At 31.4% G+C, this 21358-nt stretch overlaps 2 protein-coding genes across 4 annotated transcripts; both read left to right on the forward strand.

The window, feature by feature from the left end:
* The first annotated feature begins 873 nt into the window (after positions 1 to 873).
* LOC137806094 (uncharacterized) lies at positions 874 to 4583 on the forward strand. 2 transcript variants are annotated; one of them, XM_068606040.2, is made up of 2 exons: positions 874 to 3162; positions 4157 to 4583. In XM_068606040.2, exon 1 carries the CDS (start codon positions 1165 to 1167, stop codon positions 2896 to 2898), a length of 1734 nt encoding a protein of 577 aa, XP_068462141.2. In that variant the 5' UTR covers positions 874 to 1164; the 3' UTR covers positions 2899 to 3162; positions 4157 to 4583. The 2 variants fall into 2 exon arrangements, with proteins under 2 accessions (XP_068462141.2, XP_068462140.2); XM_068606039.2 differs by having other exon boundaries at positions 4150 to 4528.
* A 10830-nt stretch (positions 4584 to 15413) lies between these two features.
* LOC137806095 (deSI-like protein At4g17486) lies at positions 15414 to 21094 on the forward strand. Of its 2 annotated transcripts, XM_068606042.2 has the most exons (5): positions 15414 to 15646; positions 16279 to 16419; positions 18775 to 19027; positions 19277 to 19564; positions 20707 to 21094. In XM_068606042.2, the coding sequence occupies exons 3-5, from the start codon at positions 18817 to 18819 to the stop codon at positions 20958 to 20960; spliced, it is 753 nt and encodes a 250-aa protein (XP_068462143.1). In that variant the 5' UTR covers positions 15414 to 15646; positions 16279 to 16419; positions 18775 to 18816; the 3' UTR covers positions 20961 to 21094. The 2 variants fall into 2 exon arrangements, with proteins under 2 accessions (XP_068462143.1, XP_068462142.1); XM_068606041.2 differs by lacking the exon at positions 16279 to 16419 and having other exon boundaries at positions 15415 to 15646.
* Positions 21095 to 21358: the final 264 nt, after the last annotated feature.

Here is a 21358-nt window from a genome sequence, read left to right on the forward strand (position 1 = left end):
CCAAATCTAATTTTAGCCTTTCTCCTTTGACTGTTTCTTCCTGCACCTCCATATCTTCTTATGCCACCTCCATACACAATATGAAAATACATTTTTATCCTTCTTGTGCCACCCCATAGAATAACTTCCGGATTATGTAATCCGAAAACGCATTTGAAAAAAGACTTCTGAATTATGTAATCCAGAAAGTAATTATGCATCTCAAAAAAGGCTTCCGGATTATATAATCCGGAAGCTAATTACAAATTTGAAAAATGATTTCCGAATTATGTAATCCGGAATACTACAGAGGAACATTTTTGGAAATACGAAAATCTATGGAGGTGAGCGAAGAAGGTATGGAGGTGCAGGAAGAAGCAGCCTCCTCCTTCAGGATTGCAAACTCTAATTGGTTTTGGACCAAATCTAATTTTAACCTTCTTCCTTAAGGGTTGCAAATTCTAATTTGTTTTTGTCATTAAGAACTTGAACCTACTATAGGTACTGAGTTGGTGAAAGTATTTGCAACTTGGTTTTTTGTTTTAGTAAATAAGAGTAACAACTTCTTTTCTCTCCACTTTTGTTAAGAAAAAATAGTTAACATCGAAATACTTATTTTCATAAAAAAATAGGATTATGAGATAAAACTATTGTAACTTTGGTTATCAATAATTTGTATTAGGAAAGGTGATTATCATAATAGTTTAAAACTGTATGTTTGGTTTGGTTAATAAGAAATACTGATTATATAAGGATTGAGATATTGAAGTGTCTCATTTTATTTAACTTATTTATTGTTAAAAAAAATTTGTATATATTTTTATAAAACCTTTTGAAGAAGAAAGATTTAAAAGTCTAGGAATTCTTCTTGGTATGTATGACCTTTATGAAGAATTTTCTTTTTTTTGCATATTATACGGTCTAGGATTTATGTGCATTAGCCTCTCTAGGAGTTGCGTAAATTAGATGGTCTAAAATGTTGATGCATTAGACGGTTTGGGAAATCCCGGTTTTCTCTACATGCATTCATTGCTCTATAAAACAAGATCAGAGCTGCGATTTTGTTATAGACGTTCTTTATCACACCTCCTAAATATATCTGGTTAACCCTAAATCGTTTTCACCATCACACTGAGCTTAATTGCGGCTCTTCATCTTCTTCCAAAACCCTAACCCTTTTCAGAGATGGAAGTTCCAACCTTTTTCACTGGCACCGTTCAAGGGATGAGTCCTCAGGATGCTACACTGCACGTTGAACATCAGCTTGCTCTGCAGGAACTCGATGAGAGAGGTTTGGATGTGAGTGTTGATCTTGAACGATGTGGGATTAGGGGTTTCTTTCTTGAACCTCAAACTATACACCCAGAGTTGATCAGAAAGTTCTGGAAGAATGCCAAATTGGTGAAGACGAACACTATAGTGTCTACAGTGCTGGGTAGAGAAGCCATTGTAAACCAGGTTGCTATCTCTGAAGCCATCAACTGTGATAGGGTTTCAAACTGCTTTTACATCGATTGGGAAGAAATCTACAGTGAGTCTGCCACCGTTGAACAGGTGCTCTATGGTGAGAAGTTTTCCGAAAACCTTGTTTCTCAGAAGGTGGATTACAAGATGCTGTGTGTAAAAGGGAAGATTTGGCAACAGCTCTGCAACAAAAGTTTGCTTCCCAAACATGGGTCGAAAAACCATGTAACAGAGTATGGAAAGTTTGTTATATATCATCTTCTTGCTGGAATCCCCTTCAACCTTCCACACTTGCTGTTTTTGAACCTTCTGAGAATGTTGAAGAAGGTGGGAGAAGGGATGGTGAATATCCCCTACACAGCCTTGGTGAATCGCCTCCTCTGGCATCAGGGTATCTATAAGAAGTTTTACAAGGTGGATCACCTTCGCCGGGAGCTGATCGCCAAAGCTGGGTGCATTGTGAAGCAACCCATCTTCTCTGTGGTGAACCTTCGCCAGATGCAGATGGGCCTCGCTTTGGAACTTCAGAAGGTTCCAGACCTTCCTGTAGACGCTCTCATTGCTTATAGGTTGGATAATCTTAAGCCTCCTCATTTGGGTCCTTTTGAAAGTTTTAAACATCTTGAAGGGAAGCTTCAAAAGTTTGTTTCTGAAGAGAATGTGAAGGAGAGGGACAGGGCAGGTAGTTCCTCTGCTGCTACTTCTCCTTCTGGGTCGTCTATGAGTAGTGGACCATCAGACGGTGTTGCTTCTGCTAAACCAGTTAGGAAAGGAAAGGTGAAGCGAATCCCTAAGAAGAAAAGGATGAATCCTATCTTGAAGAGGAAGAGGACTGCAGCGTCTACTGCTTCTGACACCAAAGACGATGACAGTACGGACTTAGAGGAGCTTGTCTTTGTTTCGCTAAAGAAAAGAAGAAAAACTCAACCCAAGGCGTGTACACCAGTCCTAGAGGTAACACCCCTAGACGTTATAACCCCTGCTTCCCCCGAACCGTCTACACCCGAACACCTATCCCCTATCCAAAACCAACCTTCACCACATAAACAACCACTTGAAGTTCCTGAGCAAGAGTCTTCAGAACCTGAAGAGGTATCTCAGCACATGGAGGAGTTGTTGCTTTCGCTTAGTCGTTCTTCACCTGCCAGAATTGTTCAAGACGCTCCAGATGGCATGTTCAACACCGTTCAGCAGATGATACAACAAGCTTTGCGATCTGAACGAGATGCTGCCCAACAACGTCTAACAGAGATGGACGAAAGAATGCAAAGAGAAAGAGAAGCTCACCAACAGCGTCTGAGAGAGATAGAGGAAAGACAAATTCAGAGGCTTGAACAAATTGCTGCATCTTTTGTCACCCAGATACAGAACTCGTTTGCAGAAATTCTGAATCAGTTAAGAGCTCCGTTAGTACCCCCTGCACAGCAGCCACCTCAATCCCCTCCGCAGCAATGATGAAAACTTTCCTTGAACCCTTATCAAAAGGGGGGAGAAATTGTTTTAGTTGTTCATGTGTTTAGTTTTTTTTCTGAATTCTTTGGTTTGGTAAGTTACTCTAATTCAGAAAGATGAAGAATCCAGTCTGGATAGCCTAGTTCACTACCAAACTGGTGAACTGGTTATCAGTGAAGCCATCAGTGGAAACAGGTGGAGTGAAAACAGATGCACTTGTTGCATTCAACAATTTGAAACTTGAATATGCGATTGTTATCATTGGAGGTATGCTTAAGCGTCTTGGAACTACATGTATGATTGATTACCTTTAAATCCTCCACTAACTTCAGATAATTATCTTAAGATAATTGTAGTTATAACTTGTTACTTACTCCCACTAAAATCAAGTGAGGATAAATTAATAAATCTATCTGCTTATGTATAACATGAAATATTATCTTCCTTCAAAGTTATTTTTATTTTTATAAATATTAAAAATAAAAAGTATAAATATGCATAAACCAGATGAATAGATCTGATCCACTTAAGTCTGGCTCAGCTCAGACTCTAGAAGGACAGAACAGAAGACACAAATGAGCAAACTTTGCATGAATGATCTCAACATAATTAAACAGATGAAACGGCATGGTGTAAAGGGTAGTTAGGAGTAGTTATTATCAGTCACAGTCTGTTTGTCAGTTAGTTATTAAAGTTACTGTATATAAATAACTCTACATTTTTATTCTGATTACTGTGAGTATGATATATCGATTTCGAATTTCATTGAATCTCTTCAATTCTCTCTGAATCTACAGCAAGCAATGAATCCAGTCTCGTAAGTCAGTATAAGAATTCCGTTCAAGAATTTTCTTTAACACTTTCTTTCAATCAAATAAATTTCCTGTGATGAGATAAATTAATCTTATTGTGAATTTGTCTCTGTTTCTTTCTGAAAGCAGATGACACATTGAAAACCTTTTTCTTAAAAGTTTGTATTTGTATTTCAAATGATGTGTTTCATGGCAGACACATTGTGAAGAACAACATAAAAAAATGAAATAGGCCCAAAAGTCTTGCTGAGTGTCATGAGATTAACAATGAAAACTATGACATAGAGGTTCATTATTTATACTCCATCATCATCATCATCATCTATTTGCTGAATTATTTATGGGAATGAATCTGAGTATTTGAGTGAAATCTTGATGTTGCTGAAATGTTGTTGTTGTTATTGCTATTATTATTGTACTAATTTGAGTGAGATTTCTTGAGGCCATAGGAGAAGCATGGAGCAGAATCAAATTCAATAGCAGATGTATTGCAGATGAAGCCCAGCTCATGTTAAGGAAGGAACCATCTTACAACTTAATCATCACAATGTCTTGTTTCATTTTTCTCTTAGATATGAAATGTAAATGTAAGGTTACCAAAAATAGGGAATGTTATAATTGTAAGAAAGACAAAAACAAGAAAAGGAATGTAGTTTCTATTATCGAAAACTGAATTAGAAAAGCTACTCTTACAAGAAGAGTAGCAAACATATATGGGAAGAAATGTGTTATCATCCCCCTTAGATTGAAAGTGGTATTATTGACTCCTTAAGTTTATGTCTAAATCTATTGAAAGAAGTGGTAAAGATAGGTTTGGTTAATATGTCTACTACTTGAAATTATCGAGGGAAATGAACGAGTCTTGTTCTGCTTGAACATGATTTCTATCAAAATGAAGAAATGTTTGATTTGGAAATGCATAACGGATTGACTGAGAGGACAAAAACACCCAAGTTGTCTGAATAGATAGTTGCAAAAACTTCTCTTGCTATATAGTCTGCCTCCTTTGATCCTATTATATGCCTAACAAATACTTTTATAAATTCTACATAAAATAGAACAAAATAGTAACAGAAAGAAAGAGGAAATCCTTGGAAGGAGAATCTTCTCCTTTTTGTTTCTTTATCTATAACTTTTTAAGAAATATACATTAGTTTGTTGATTCTTAGGTTAATACATTCTGCTTAAGGGGGAGAAAAACCTTGTTAAATTGATGTATTTTGATCTTCATTTTGACTCATTATTTTCACTTGTTTAAGCTCAGTCTTTATTTTTTTTTAACCTGACAACAAAAATCACTTATAAAACATTATCCAAAGTTTAATATAAAAGCCTTGATTTAGAATGTAAAAAGGTTGTCATTAGTTGAGGAAACATCCTTATTGTGATTTTCCAGGAGTGCAAATAAGTTCAGTAATCTATTTTCCATAAAGAGGGCACCATGAAAAAAGAAAAGAAAAAGGGAGTGCAGTAGTAAGAAGGAGTAGTGCACATATCAATAGCTAAAAATCTCTTTGACCAACTTAATTGACTGGACCCAAGTTTAGCTTAGTATAGCTTTTATGGTTCTAAATTGCGGTTGTAATTTTGATATGGGATTGCAGTCATGCATTGTGAAATTATTTTATGTACGCACTAATAATAAAGTATAATAATTTAAATTGATAAATGAGTTGGTTATGAGAAAGTATGGGTTGAAACTTTTGTGATAAATGTCTATGGTGAGATTTTGAGTCTGGTTGATCGACTATGTAATGAATTATTTGATAGTTCATCTGATAAATATTTTAATGCTCTTTTTAATGTGGTTATACTCATATTTGTTTATGTTCTAGAACTTATCTTGATTTTTTATTTTTACAATTGTGATTTACATGGATGAACAAATATGATTGTGTCATTTTTCGTTTAATTTAAATCACTAGTCATATTAGCCTACCTTCATGATAATCCCTTATTAGCCTCTTGAGCCTATAACATTTTTCTTGTTTTTAATCCTCATTATAAGTTTAAAATAGAAAAACCATGTTTATCTCCCTACCTTAGAAGATAAAGGTCCTTTGAAATTATTTTGGGGATAGATTCTTAAAAATTGTGGGGTGTATCTTATTTTCATAGTTTACCTCCTTAGTATCGAAAAAGATAAAGAGAAAAAGGAACAAAACAACAAAAAGAAAAGAAAAGAAAATAAAGAACATAAGATTGAACTGTCTAACACATTGGGAACATTGTCTATTCCATGAGAAAAGCAACAAAAAAATGATATCTTGAAATAAAGAGAGAAGTTTAATTGTCATGATACTTACACTTATTTCTTAGTTTTCTTCAATTTCTTCGTTGTAATTCTTTCATTTAGCTTTGTATGGAAGACTAAACTCCTTTGAGTTAATTCTCTTGTAATTTCACAATGAACTATGAGATTTTGTGCAATTAAAGTTTTGTTCTTCAATATCTTATTATATATGCTAAATATCTCCTTTACTAAGTTTAATTGCGATTTTGAGAATTGTTTTTGAACGCATGTTGGTCATTCAATAATGTCAAACGATAAGTTGCATGTCACTATTATATGATGAATTTTCCCATTAACAATAGAAATAACAAATGGTTGCATGTCACTATTATATGTTGTCATTAATAAGGGCAAGAAATGAGTACAATGTTGACCTTGAGCATCAATTAATCTATTACAGTAGAAAATAAACATTCATTACACATCCTTTGGTCTGTGCTAATAATTATCATGCTTCATGATCACCTTTGTTTATGTCTTCAGACTCTAATTAGGTTTTTTTTCACCAAACTAGTGCATTTTTTTCTTTCATAAATTACAATTTTAAGTAAAAGATTTTTTTTTACGAAGATGAGTAAGTTGTACTTTATGATACAACTTTAGAGAGAAACATTTGAAGTAATATCTATGAAGTATGACTTCCACTCTAAAATCGTATACATAAAGTACGACTTACTCATTTTTGTAAAAGAATTCTTTTTACCCAAAACCATGATTTCTAAATAAAAACACACTACTTTGTTGAAAAAAGTCACTTATTAATGTTGTTATACAAGAAGAAGTAGTATGAGAGAAGAGAAAATAATGCAGGAACAAGAAACACCATCCTCTTGGGCATTATGTAGAAAGCCGGATCAGAGGTTTCTTCAATGATTGGCTCCAATTTTGAAAAACGATAAGAACACTTTTGTGGAGTTATGAGAAGAGCAGGAGCAATCTCTCCTGAGTACTTTCGAATACCTTTCACTTCCTTCAGCATATCCTTCAATATTAAGCAAACCCTTCACTTTTCCTTGACCTTTTTCTTTGATCAAAGAAACTCAACCTTAGCAAAATGATGAATCGGTTAGGGTTTGCCTTTTGGATGCTGCAACAATATTATGCATATATATATATATATATATATATATATATATATATATAAACATAAACGTTGGAGGAGTCAACCAACGAAATTCTTGGGTGGCCAATACCTGTTTTGAATGCATTATTGGTGGAAGTTTATTAGTGACAACTTATTAGTTAATGTTTGAAAAAGTCTTTGCTTGGAATGACGACGGATTTAGGATTTAGGGCAACACAAGCAGTTTGTGAAAAATATAGTTTTAGATGATGAGTGTGTAATTACTATAATAAAAATTAAAACAAAAACATAAAGGTTTTATTTTAACATATATACTCAATTTGAAACTATTTTCCTCTTGATATGACTGTTGCATTGAATAATTCTTCTTTGCGTGCTTTTAATCTTTGTGTACTTGTTGCATTTTCATTCATCAAAGTTGAAAATTAAAAAAAAATTCATAACTTTTTTATCTATAAAAAATGAAAAAAATAAAAAGAACATTCTCTAATCTTATTACAAAGTAGTTATAAATAGAAACACACTCCAAAATAGATAAATATGTCATGCTAACATAAAAAAAATAAAAATTCACAGTTATTATGGCATTTATGCAGCATGAATATAAGGAGTTACTTGACCGATCTGAATTTAAGAAGCAAATGAATCCTAAAACCATGGAGGTTGTTGTGCTAGTAACATATGATTGGCTTCAAGGAGAAAAAAAGAACAAAAATGTACCCTTATAAATATGAACCCTGTCAAAGAAAAAGAGGAACCATAAACTGTTTTAACAACAAACTTTTATCCAAAATAAACTTTACAACAATGACAATTCAAACAGAAATAGAGAATGTTAAAAGTCAGCTTATAATCGCGCACCATATCAAAGATACCTTTGAAGAAATACAACGGCAAGATCGGAAACTATGGCAGCACTGTGAGCAACTACTGCAGCACTGTGAGCAACTACCGCAACAACGGAAGCAACGACAGCACGCAAAAGCCAAGCAGCTAAGAAAGCAAATATTGCAGGATATGACTGCAATTACGCAGCTTAATCAATCTATTTCTTCAATGAAACATACCCTAAGGGTTCTTAAAAATAAAATGCATATTCATTCTTCAACAGAAGTAAGTTTAAGAACTCATCCCTACAACAATTTTCTTCTGTGGAACATCATTTTTTTCAATCAAGAACATTGTTTTCTTCTTTTGTTTCTTGGTAGGAAGATTCTGAAGAGCATGATAAAAAAGATAAAATTCTTGATGGTGAAAATTCCACCGATGAAGGGAAGACCTTGGAGGTCCATCATTTATACTCCACTTTTTGTCAATAAAGAAAGATATATTATGTGCATGTGAATATATGTTATGGTGTTTTCAATAAGAATAGATTCTTTGGTGTGATGAAACAACTTGATTGTGACTGTGTCTTTCTGAAGTTGTTTTCTTATGGTTTATATTTGATATGGTGTTTTTGTGAACGGCAGAAAGAAATGGAAGAGGTGGTAGAAAGAAATTTGAAAATTCAAGAGCTGGTAAAAGAACATTTGAAAAGGGATGATGAAAAAGAGGACGCGCTCAAAAAGATTGAAAATGAAATAGAAGCCTTAAATAAAAGGGAAGCCCTTTTGAAAAGTAGATTGGAAGCCTTAGATAAAATGCAAATGGAAGCCGGTTTGTTTAGCCGATATTGAAGAGAGAAATGATATATTGACAACCAGCTTCACTATACAATCTCTAATTGATAATATAAAAAAAGAGTATTTTTGTCATTTCATACAAAAATTAAAGTTTTAGGCAAATAAATATGATTGTATACTAGAGTAAGGTTGTCAATGTATCATTTTTCTATTGAAGAACACTGACTCATGTCAAGGAAGGAACCATCTCATCACAATATCTTATTTCATTTTTTTCTTAAATATAAAATATTGTAAATTTACTTTGTTACCAAGAGAGCTTAGACATTTATAAATAAGTGAACTAAAGCAGTTCCAATGAGATTCCATTGTTTTTTTATTGCTTTTTATAAGTTCTAAAAACAAGTTTTAAATAACCTAGCACTTTAGATTTTTTTGTGATAAGTGGATTAGTCTATAGCAATGTGACCTTAAATGTGCTTTAGAAAAGAAAACTAAAGAATATAGTTTATTGTTGTGTATGCAATGGTTAAAAGTGATGATGTTTCAGTTACCATTCTAACTTACTAGATTTTGTTTTATTTTTCTCATTTAATATATAAAAACGATTACTATTATCACTTTTAGCAATATCATCTTCATTATTACTATTATCACTACTTATTATTACCACAATCATTAGTTTCATTACCATTATTTTCACTATATTGATTTTTATTACAATTTACATTATGTATTAAATATTTTCATGTATTAAATATTTACACTATGATTTTTATTTTCACTATGTATTAAAGGTCCTTTGAAATTATTTTGGGGATAGATTCTTAAAAATTGTGGGGTGTATCTTATTTTCATAGTTTACCTCCTTAGTATCGAAAAAGATAAAGAGAAAAAGGAACAAAACAACAAAAAGAAAAGAAAAGAAAATAAAGAACATAAGATTGAACTGTCTAACACATTGGGAACATTGTCTATTCCATGAGAAAAGCAACAAAAAAATGATATCTTGAAATAAAGAGAGAAGTTTAATTGTCATGATACTTACACTTATTTCTTAGTTTTCTTCAATTTCTTCGTTGTAATTCTTTCATTTAGCTTTGTATGGAAGACTAAACTCCTTTGAGTTAATTCTCTTGTAATTTCACAATGAACTATGAGATTTTGTGCAATTAAAGTTTTGTTCTTCAATATCTTATTATATATGCTAAATATCTCCTTTACTAAGTTTAATTGCGATTTTGAGAATTGTTTTTGAACGCATGTTGGTCATTCAATAATGTCAAACGATAAGTTGCATGTCACTATTATATGATGAATTTTCCCATTAACAATAGAAATAACAAATGGTTGCATGTCACTATTATATGTTGTCATTAATAAGGGCAAGAAATGAGTACAATGTTGACCTTGAGCATCAATTAATCTATTACAGTAGAAAATAAACATTCATTACACATCCTTTGGTCTGTGCTAATAATTATCATGCTTCATGATCACCTTTGTTTATGTCTTCAGACTCTAATTAGGTTTTTTTTCACCAAACTAGTGCATTTTTTTCTTTCATAAATTACAATTTTAAGTAAAAGATTTTTTTTTACGAAGATGAGTAAGTTGTACTTTATGATACAACTTTAGAGAGAAACATTTGAAGTAATATCTATGAAGTATGACTTCCACTCTAAAATCGTATACATAAAGTACGACTTACTCATTTTTGTAAAAGAATTCTTTTTACCCAAAACCATGATTTCTAAATAAAAACACACTACTTTGTTGAAAAAAGTCACTTATTAATGTTGTTATACAAGAAGAAGTAGTATGAGAGAAGAGAAAATAATGCAGGAACAAGAAACACCATCCTCTTGGGCATTATGTAGAAAGCCGGATCAGAGGTTTCTTCAATGATTGGCTCCAATTTTGAAAAACGATAAGAACACTTTTGTGGAGTTATGAGAAGAGCAGGAGCAATCTCTCCTGAGTACTTTCGAATACCTTTCACTTCCTTCAGCATATCCTTCAATATTAAGCAAACCCTTCACTTTTCCTTGACCTTTTTCTTTGATCAAAGAAACTCAACCTTAGCAAAATGATGAATCGGTTAGGGTTTGCCTTTTGGATGCTGCAACAATATTATGCATATATATATATATATATATATATATATATATATAAACATAAACGTTGGAGGAGTCAACCAACGAAATTCTTGGGTGGCCAATACCTGTTTTGAATGCATTATTGGTGGAAGTTTATTAGTGACAACTTATTAGTTAATGTTTGAAAAAGTCTTTGCTTGGAATGACGACGGATTTAGGATTTAGGGCAACACAAGCAGTTTGTGAAAAATATAGTTTTAGATGATGAGTGTGTAATTACTATAATAAAAATTAAAACAAAAACATAAAGGTTTTATTTTAACATATATACTCAATTTGAAACTATTTTCCTCTTGATATGACTGTTGCATTGAATAATTCTTCTTTGCGTGCTTTTAATCTTTGTGTACTTGTTGCATTTTCATTCATCAAAGTTGAAAATTAAAAAAATTCATAACTTTTTTATCTATAAAAAATGAAAAAAATAAAAAGAACATTCTCTAATCTTATTACAAAGTAGTTATAAATAGAAACACACTCCAAAATAGATAAATATGTCTTATTATATAAGGAGTTACTTGACCGATCTGAATTTAAGAAGGAAATTAATCCTAAAACCATGGAGGTTGTTGTGCTAGTAACATATGATTGGCTTCAAGGAGAAAAAAAGAACAAAAATGTACCCTTATAAATATGAACCCTGTCAAAGCAAAAGAGGAACCATAAACTGTTTTAACAACAAACTTTTATCCAAAATAAACTTTACAACCATGACAATTGAAACAGAAATAGAGTATGTTGAAAGTCAGCTTAGAATCGGGCACCATATCAAAGATACCTTTGAAGAAATGCAACAGCAAAATCGGAAACTATGGCAGCACTGGGATCAACTACTGCAGCACTGTGAGCAACTACCGCAACAACGGAAGCAACGACAGCACGCAAAAGCCAAGCAGCTAAGAAAGCAAATATTACAGGATATGACTGCAATTACGCAGCTTAATCAATCTATTTCTTCAATGAAACATACCCTAAGGGTTCTTAAAAATAAAATGCATATTCATTCTTCAACAGAAGTAAGTTTAAGAACTCATCCCTACAACAATTTTCTTCTGTGGAACATCATTTTTTTCAATCAAGAACATTGTTTTCTTCTTTTGTTTCTTGGTAGGAAGATTCTGAAGAGCATGATAAAAAAGATAAAATTCTTGATGGTGAAAATTCCACCGATGAAGGGAAGACCTTGGAGGTCCATCATTTATACTCCACTTTTTGTCAATAAAGAAAGATATATTATGTGCATGTGAATATATGTTATGGTGTTTTCAATAAGAATAGATTCTTTGGTGTGATGAAACAACTTGATTGTGACTGTGTCTTTCTGAAGTTGTTTTCTTATGGTTTATATTTGATATGGTGTTTTTGTGAACAACAGAAAGAAATGGAAGAGGTGGTAGAAAGAAATTTGGAAATTCAAGAGCTGGTAAAAGAACATTTGAAAAGGGATGATGAAAAAGAGGATGCGCTCAAAAAGAGTGAAAATAAAATAGAAGCCTTAAATAAAAGGGAAGCCCTTTTGAAAAGTAGATTGGAAGCCTTAGATAAAATGCAAATGGAAGCCGGTTTGTTTAGCCGATATTGAAGAGAGAAATGATATATTGACAACCAGCTTCACTATACAATCTCTAATTGATAATATAAAAAAAGAGTATTTTTGTCATTTCATACAAAAATTAAAGTTTTAGGCAAATAAATATGATTGTATACTAGAGTAAGGTTGTCAATGTATCATTTTTCTATTGAAGAACACTGACTCATGTCAAGGAAGGAACCATCTCATCACAATATCTTATTTCATTTTTTTCTTAAATATAAAATATTGTAAATTTACTTTGTTACCAAGAGAGCTTAGACATTTATAAATAAGTGAACTAAAGCAGTTCCAATGAGATTCCATTGTTTTTTTATTGCTTTTTATAAGTTCTAAAAACAAGTTTTAAATAACCTAGCACTTTAGATTTTTTTGTGATAAGTGGATTAGTCTATAGCAATGTGACCTCAAATGTGCTTTAGAAAAGAAAACTAAAGAATATAGTTTATTGTTGTGTATGTAATGGTTAAAAGTGATGATGTTTCAGTTACCATTCTAACTTACTAGAATTTTGTTTTATTTTTCTCATTTAATATATAAAAACGATTACTATTATCACTTTTAGCAATATCATCTTCATTATTACTATTATCACTACTTATTATTACCACAATCATTAGTTTCATTACCATTATTTTCACGATATTGATTTTTATTACAATTTACACTATGTATTAAATATTATTAATATTTATCATGTTTATATTTTATCATATTCTTGTCCAACTTAATATTCAATTATATTATCATGAGAATTAAATAAGCTTATAATGTTTTCACAATGTTAAAAACTTCTAACGTTTCACAAGAAAGAAAAATAATCAAGTAAAGAGCTCCACAATTTTAAAAAATTATCCCGAACGAAATTAGATAATGTAAATAAAAGAGTTTAGCTATTATTTTAGGTTAAATAGTCATTTTTAATGAGTCAATAGAATCATTTGTATATCCATGTGCCTAGCATATATTAATTTTATTAATAAGTTAAAGTTAAGTTTGAATGATGATATACCATTTATTATTCATCTCATATATCATTATTATTTTATAGTTAATATGTTGGATAAAACTATATTAACTTATTTTAAAAAAATATGGAATCAAAATTTAAACACTGACATAAAATTGAAAATAATAATAATAATAATTATGAAATAGAAAAGTTATTTAAATTTTATTTTATTTATGAGCAAAATATGATAAAAAGATGTTGTATACTATAAAAAAAATTATTAAATAAAAAATATTTTTAAAGATAAAAAATAATTATTTATTATATTAATTAATTAAAATTATTTTAGAAATTAAAAAAATTATTAATATTTAAATTAGTTTCTTAAATTACTATCTAGTTAATTATAAATATTTTAACTATTAATTATTTAGATTTTAAAGTTAGTATCCAAAATTTAGTAATTAATTGGATTTCAATTTAAAAATTATTTATTAATAATAAAAATTAAATTTTGTATTAATAATTTTTAGTTTTTAAAATAGTATTCAATTTAATTAATATAGTATTTTTTTTTATAATTAATTTTTATTTAATAATTTTTTAATATATCTTAATACACTATAATTATTGCAAAAAAAAAAATACACGGGTAACCTTGTGATAAATTATAATAATTAAAATTTACAAAAAGATATAAATCAATAACCCTGTCCTATTTTATTTCATATGTGTCGGTTATAATAAAATATGATAAACAAAGGAAAAAATACTAGAAATTAATGAAGCATTTTAATGGTGAATTATTGAGAAGCCAAATATATTATTAAAATTTGATTTTATGAGATCATAGGATTCCTGCAACATGTGAAGGATATTATTATTAAAAGGACGATTGCATATATTTTAAATATTAATTAATCATATTCCAGCTGTTTCTTCAACCTGTGGATTCTTACTTTTTATTACAACTACTACATACAAACAAAAAGCACCAAGTTTATGTATTATATATAAAAAAAACTATTACTATTTTAATTAAATATTTTCTAATCAAATAACAATTTTTTATTCTGTTTTAAATATTTTCTAATTAAAGAACTATTTTTGTATTACCAAATGAAGTTATTAAAAAAAAAATGAATAATGAGAGAGATAGTAATCTATGATTCCATCTTTCAAAAGCAATGCCATGATGTCAGTCAACGTCAAAGGTCAAGTCTGGACACAATTTCTTTCACCATTCTCACTTTTTCTTACTTTTTTTTTCATCTTTTACTTTACTTATTCATCTCCATTTTAAAGTGCTTCAGTATAATTTAATTTAATTTAATATTTATTTATTGAGTTTAATAGTGTCTTCTGATTCATTATAAAAAATGAAAATTAGAAAAATTATACACATTAAACATATTGTATATATATTAATGCTCTTTATCTATGTATTCCTTAGAGGATCCTTAAGAAATAATTCATTTATGAATTTGTAAACTATTTTTTGAAAATACTAGGTTTTCATGTCATATTTAAAGCTTCTATCAACTTTTTGTTCTAGTAATAAATTTACTAAAAACTTCATATTTTATATAAAAAAAAGGAAATTAGTTTTTATTTATTTATAAGAATAAAAACAATTCTTGTATAACATAATAAAAAAAACATGTTAGTACAAACCGAAATTAGAATGTCAGATGAAGACATTTTTACATCTTCTCATCATTACATCAAATTTTTGTTTAAATGCATATTTAATGAAAATATTCATATGATATGAATATATGAAAGTCATCAAAATGAATTAACAAAGAATGTTTTTGTTCTAAATTTTAAATTTTTTATTTATTTCTGAGTACCCAATTATTCAATATAATCTAAACCACTGTTAATTGAATTGGAAAATGTGTTTGATGAACCCAAAGCCAACCCCACCACCCATGAACTTCCTATTTTCCAAAAGAAATAGTTTATTTATGAATTATTACATTTCCTCATTAGGCACCAAAAACAGACAAACCAGTTTTTGTGTCTGGACTCTCACTTCACTACAATACATGCACACCCTTCACTTCTGTCAGAACCAAGACAATGTGTGAGTTTCAGGCACAAACATTGTTCCATTCTCTCCCCCTTTCTCTTTTTCTGTCTCAGACAACCAATGGCTCTTTCAAACTTTCAACTTGAAGAACTCTTTCACTTCATCCTCTCATCTTTCACCTACCCTTTGCTACGTAAAAGGTTTGTTTGTGCCTCTCTTCTTTCCATGTTCTTGCATTGCTCCACTTTGTTCTCTCACTCCTTCCTTGTTTAAAAAGCTGGTTTTTTATTTTTATTTTTATTTTTTCCCCTTTTGTTTTGTGGAAGATCAGCTACTTCATAGTTCATACCCTAGTCTATTTTCACTTTTATTTTTTACTTGGTTTTGGAATCTGATCTGTGCCCTGCTGTTTTTCTTTTATATTTTGCTAATTTTTTCTCCCATCACTTTCATGTAACTGAAGTTGACCTCAGATGCCAGTTAGATCTTCAGTTATGTTATTAATATCCCAAGATGTAAATTGTACTCATCATTTTGCTCCTATTTTTTCTGCTTGGAAGTTGGGACTTTAACATGTTATGATTTATGAATCCATTTGGCTTCATTTAAAACCCAAAAAATGGTTATTGGCATTTTGTTGTGGAATCTGGGATGGCTTAACGAGGTTGTTCATTTGTATCTGTTACATTACATTAGTTGTCAGATTGGAGTTGATTTTAAAATTACTTCTTTTTCCATGTTGTATTTGTTCCAAATTCACTTTATGTACTATGAAAACGCTCAAAGCTAACCCTTTACTTCTTGTTTGTATTCTATAATGTCAATGTTGTAGATGTTGCATCCATACTCTGACTAGTTACTGCATACAGAAATTTTGTTCTTGTTCCAAAAACACATAGGCAAAGTCAAATGTTATGGTCTTAGTTGAAGCATGGAAAAGCCTGGACAACCTATAGCTTCAGTTTAAAACATGGTTAGTTGCCTCGTGACTATTTAGTTGGTTAAGGTGTTTGGATTTGATCTCTAGCAACACGTTCTCCCCTTTTTCATTTCCTTATCCCATCTGCATCTCTCCTTTTAAAGCCTATTATGAGTTTTCCCCTGTGAAAATAAAGGGTTGTAACTAATGGACAAGTAGTGAAGTTTGTTATTAAGATTAACCAGGGTTCACAGTGTGCAGAGTGAAGAGATAATAAGGAATAGGTACTGGTGTTCTTCTAATACTATTATTATTATTTGTAAGGATAGTCTTGTGGAGGCTTTGGGAGCTGCTATGGTGTTTAAATGTGGAAGATCTCTCTAGCTCATAACTCTTTCTGAATTGGTTATGTTTCTGAATTTTATGCTGTTCATCATAGAAGTACATAAAATGTCCATATAATGTTTCATAAAATTCACAAGACACGACAGATCTATAAAATAGATCTTGCAGATTGAGGCACATTTGTTATTGTCAACCCGCAGATTTCCATTTAGTCTATTTTAAATTGGTTAGAATGAGTTCTGTTTTATGTATTACTCAACTTAATTTTAATCTGTTAACCAACATGTTGAAATTGCTCACTTTGAATGTCTTGTTCATCAATGTTGGTCAGATTCACCACACTCATACTTGTTCCTGTACATTTATCTATACCTAACGGATCCTCTTTTCTTCCGTTTCAACTAAACTTTATTGTCGGTGTTATTAACCCATTAATATCATTTGTTTAAAGCATGTAAATGGGACCAGTTGCTAAATGAAAGTAGGAAGAAGATTCACCACCTCGTGAACAAGTAAAGCCTCAAATTAACCAGCTTGATGATATCTCCAATTTTTCCTTTAAGCCACAGCTATACCTTTTTGGCATTAACACTCATAAAGGGAGCCAACTAGAGAATAAGCTCAATGTGGCAAAAGAGAATACTGTGTTGGATGAGTTAACATATTAGACAAGATAGGATTGAGAATCAATGCATTGGAGAAAAGGTTGGGCAGTACCTGTTGTAGGGAAAATGAGAGAATCTCCTCTTAGGTGCGTTGAACATGTGTGGATATGACTTATAAAGCATTTTTTTGGGCAGACTTCTCTATAAACACTTCTAGTAGAGAAAAGTAAGAAAAATAGGATGAGTTTCTCGGTGAGCTAAGATTACTTTATGTATTAGCTAATTGTAAGAGCTCTGTCATGAAGCCTTTCTAAATTCTTATCTTTAACTTGTGTATAATAAATCAATTCCATCTTATGGAGACACTAACTTTCGTTTTGTTCTTCTTAGTTTTCTTTTCTGGAAGTGTTTATGGAGAAGTTTGTCCAAACAAATCCAAAATCTCTGTGCAAATTTAGATGGAAAGTAGTTCTATTGCCAGAGGCATAGAGAGGCATAGAGAGTCTAAGAGAACGTACAAGTGAAAAACCATTAACAAAGATATAAAGGTTAATGGTTTGTCTATAGTCATGATTCCCTAATAATCATTAGGGCGTCATTTAATTCATTTGCGTGATGCCACTCAGTGGAAAAAAAAGGTTTTGTTACTGTTGTAATATCCTCTAAATTGTTACTGGTTAACTGATATCTATATATGTTTGTAAACACAAACAAATATAAATTTCATGGTTAGCACAAATTCCTGATACTAATTGTTTCTATCCATTGTGGTGCATGTCTCAATGTTTGAATGCTATATTTGGTCTCTTGCACTGCAATTTCCTCCTTGCTGCATATCTTAAAAGTGACATATGCAGAACAGAAGAACAAACCTTAAACTAGATAATCTAACAAAAATGATTATTATGAAGAAAAAGTTTTACCTTCTTTTGCGTTCAGTGAGTAGAAGGTAGTACTCTAATGTTTACTGATATCAGTTTAGTTTGATTAAAAGATGTTATACATGGAAAACGGACGTTTGATTACGAATGCATTTTTTCCAAAAGCTTTAAAGCCTAGTCTGGTTCAGGTAGGAAAACGAGTCTAGTCCATGCTCTAGAAAGTATTGTGAACATTTGTCATGAATGGTAGGTATGTATGTGAAAGTATTATTGCAACAGAGCATGTGAGTTGTATGCATTTCACGTGGTTTCATATTGAGATGCAAAAGATTGGTAAATGGTGTTATCTGGAGAAAACTATATGGCTAAAGAGATTCATTTTCTTTCAGTTCATGTGTTCAAGGAAAAACAAGTGCCATCCATTTCTTTTATTGTAATACATAATTATCAGTTGAATACCTAGTTCAATGGTAAAAACATTCTGACTAGAGTAGAATAGCACTCTTTCAGTTTTAATGTTCTGTCAATTAGATGGTCTTTGTGAAAATAAATTTTTGTTGGTATTTATGTATATGCAGGTAGAAAATAGATATTGACTGCTTCCTGGGTTCACTCATACAATGAAATCAGGTTTTAAAAATGGTTGGCCCTCAGTTGTGCGTCTTCGTCTTAGAGACAAATCGGTGACCCCCTTCTGCATATTCTCTAAAGTGAAATCAGCTGGCAACATACCAGGGAATACACCTGTGTATCTCAATGTGTATGACTTGACAACAGTAAACGGCTATATGTATTGGGCTGGTCTTGGTATTTTCCACTCTGGTGTTGAAGGTTAGCTGACAGTTAAAACCTTTTCAAATAAATCCAAAACTATTTCTTTATTTTAGAAAAGAATATGTGCCTAGAGTTTGCTAGATGATAATAAATTGACATTTCTTCATATGTTGGAGAGGAGTTATGTATCTATGCATGCACATATCACTCGTATCTGTGAATATGTATGGCTTAAGCTCAATTTGGAGAAAGAATATACTTATGGATTGCCTGAAAATTTTCTAAATGGAGTTATTTGTCTGGCAGTTTATGGAGTAGAATATGCATTTGGAGCCCATGACTATTCAACAAGTGGTGTCTTTGAGGTTGAACCTCGGCAGTGTCCTGGCTTTAAGTTTAGGAAGTCCATATTCATGGGAACTACTAGCTTAGATCCTTTCCAGATTAGAGAGTTCATGGAATGCCAGTCTGCAAATTACAATGGTGATGCTTATCATTTGATTGTCAAGAATTGCAACCATTTCTGTGGGGATATTTGTTACAAGCTAACGGGAAATTCTATACCAAAATGGGTCAATCGTCTCGCAAGAATAGGTATGCGGCGTATTTTTAAACTCCAGATACATTCTTTTATATTTCAGATTGTTTAATTTTTTAGTCAGTAAAACACATGCATTAGATCTCATTTATTCCTGACTGCATCAAAGTAATGAACATTGGTACCTAAAAAGGCTTTTATATGTTGGATCAACATATTTGTTTGGTTAAATTATTCCATGCACTTTAGAACTAGTTTAACCTGAACTAGTCAAATGACATGAAATGGAACATCTGCAAGAATAGTGTGAAGATTGGTTCACTAAAATCTTGGTTTAGGATCTTAGACTATCTGATGCATTAGACCGTTTGTCTGATAGTTTAAGAGCGTCTGGTAGTACAAGACCGTCTGGTAGTACAAGACTGTCAGACCATTTGTCTTGACTAGATCATCTGTGTTCTATATGTGTCTGTCTTCATAGCATTGGATATAACTTTCTGGTCTATTATCAGAGTCCGCCTGGTTTGATGTTTTGAGCTCACAAGTGAAGCACAGTTGACGTGTCTTCTCCAATAGTTTTTGACATGTTTTACAGAAGTTAGTTTTTGTAGTTATTTTCTATATAAATCAGACCTTGTATGAACTGATGGAAGTAACCTAGAGGTGAGAGTTTACTGTGAGAGAAACCTTGAGTTGTAGTCTCTGTAATTAGTAAATTTCTGACCGTTAATATAGATTGAAGTTAGTTAACACTTCAATTGATTCACATTAAATTTCTGTCAGCCTAGTGAGTTTGTGAGCTATTTCATGACAAATAGGTAATAATATGGCACTTTTGCTCTTCTTTGGATGACATGGAGCATCCTGCCAGCAATGCAATAATATGACATTTGCAGGCTCACTATTTAGGTTGAGCTTGATTGCCTAGATGATTTATTTTTAGAGAATTACTTCACATTTACTTTGTTCAACAAAAATGAGATGGTTGAAAGTTAGTTTCAACTCATTTGTATTCCACCCCACAAAATTTGGCAACTACTTATAACACCATAGCCTAAATGCGGTGGACTTAAAACAATGTGTCAAACAACTGTATTATATTATCATTTCATAGCAGCAAATTTCACCCTTTCAAGGAAGAGTCATGTGAGTAAAATAGTACTTTTCTCTTACTTATCATTTTTTGTCCTCCTTGCAGGTTCCTTTTGCAACTGCATACTCCCTGATGCTCTTAAAACTTCAACCGTTCAGCATGATCCTAACTTTCAAGCGTGTGATAGTGAGAAAAGAAGACTCAGAACTGCTTTCAGTTGCTTGTCATCAATCTCAATGCCTCAGAAGGAAGTTTCAATGTCTTCATTATTTATGCACTCTCACTATAAAGGGTGCCTACCACCATGGGAGTTAAAGAAGTCTAAAAAGGGAAGATTAAAGCAAAAGTTAGATGAATAGTTCAGTTCTCAGTAACTCTTCTCTGCTGTAGAGTATCCATTGTCTTTCTGATAACTGAATCACTGGAAATAAATTATTATTTCTTTCAGTTATATGTGCAAGAGCACTTCCTGAAGTGCACAATTTTCTGTTCATATTCATTTTGAATGTTCAAGCTCATGCCTTTGTTGCTTCTATTTCTATCCCTTTCTTTGTGTGTAGTTTTTGCCTGTAATTTTTGTTTGATTGAGAATCTATGTCAGATATATTGCTGTGTCAGCTCAATTTTTCATTGCTGGAGAAAAATCTGTAATGTCAAATAAACACCAATGACAAGATATTAAGGGTAAGTTTATTTTATAAAAGCTTTAATGTTAGACATCACCATGCAACTTAACATATCTATTAGGCTGACACGC

Source organism: Phaseolus vulgaris, chromosome 3 (assembly GCF_051622355.1).
Source record: "Phaseolus vulgaris cultivar YP4 chromosome 3, ASM5162235v1, whole genome shotgun sequence".
In the NCBI taxonomy this organism is placed as follows: Eukaryota; Viridiplantae; Streptophyta; class Magnoliopsida; order Fabales; family Fabaceae; genus Phaseolus; species Phaseolus vulgaris.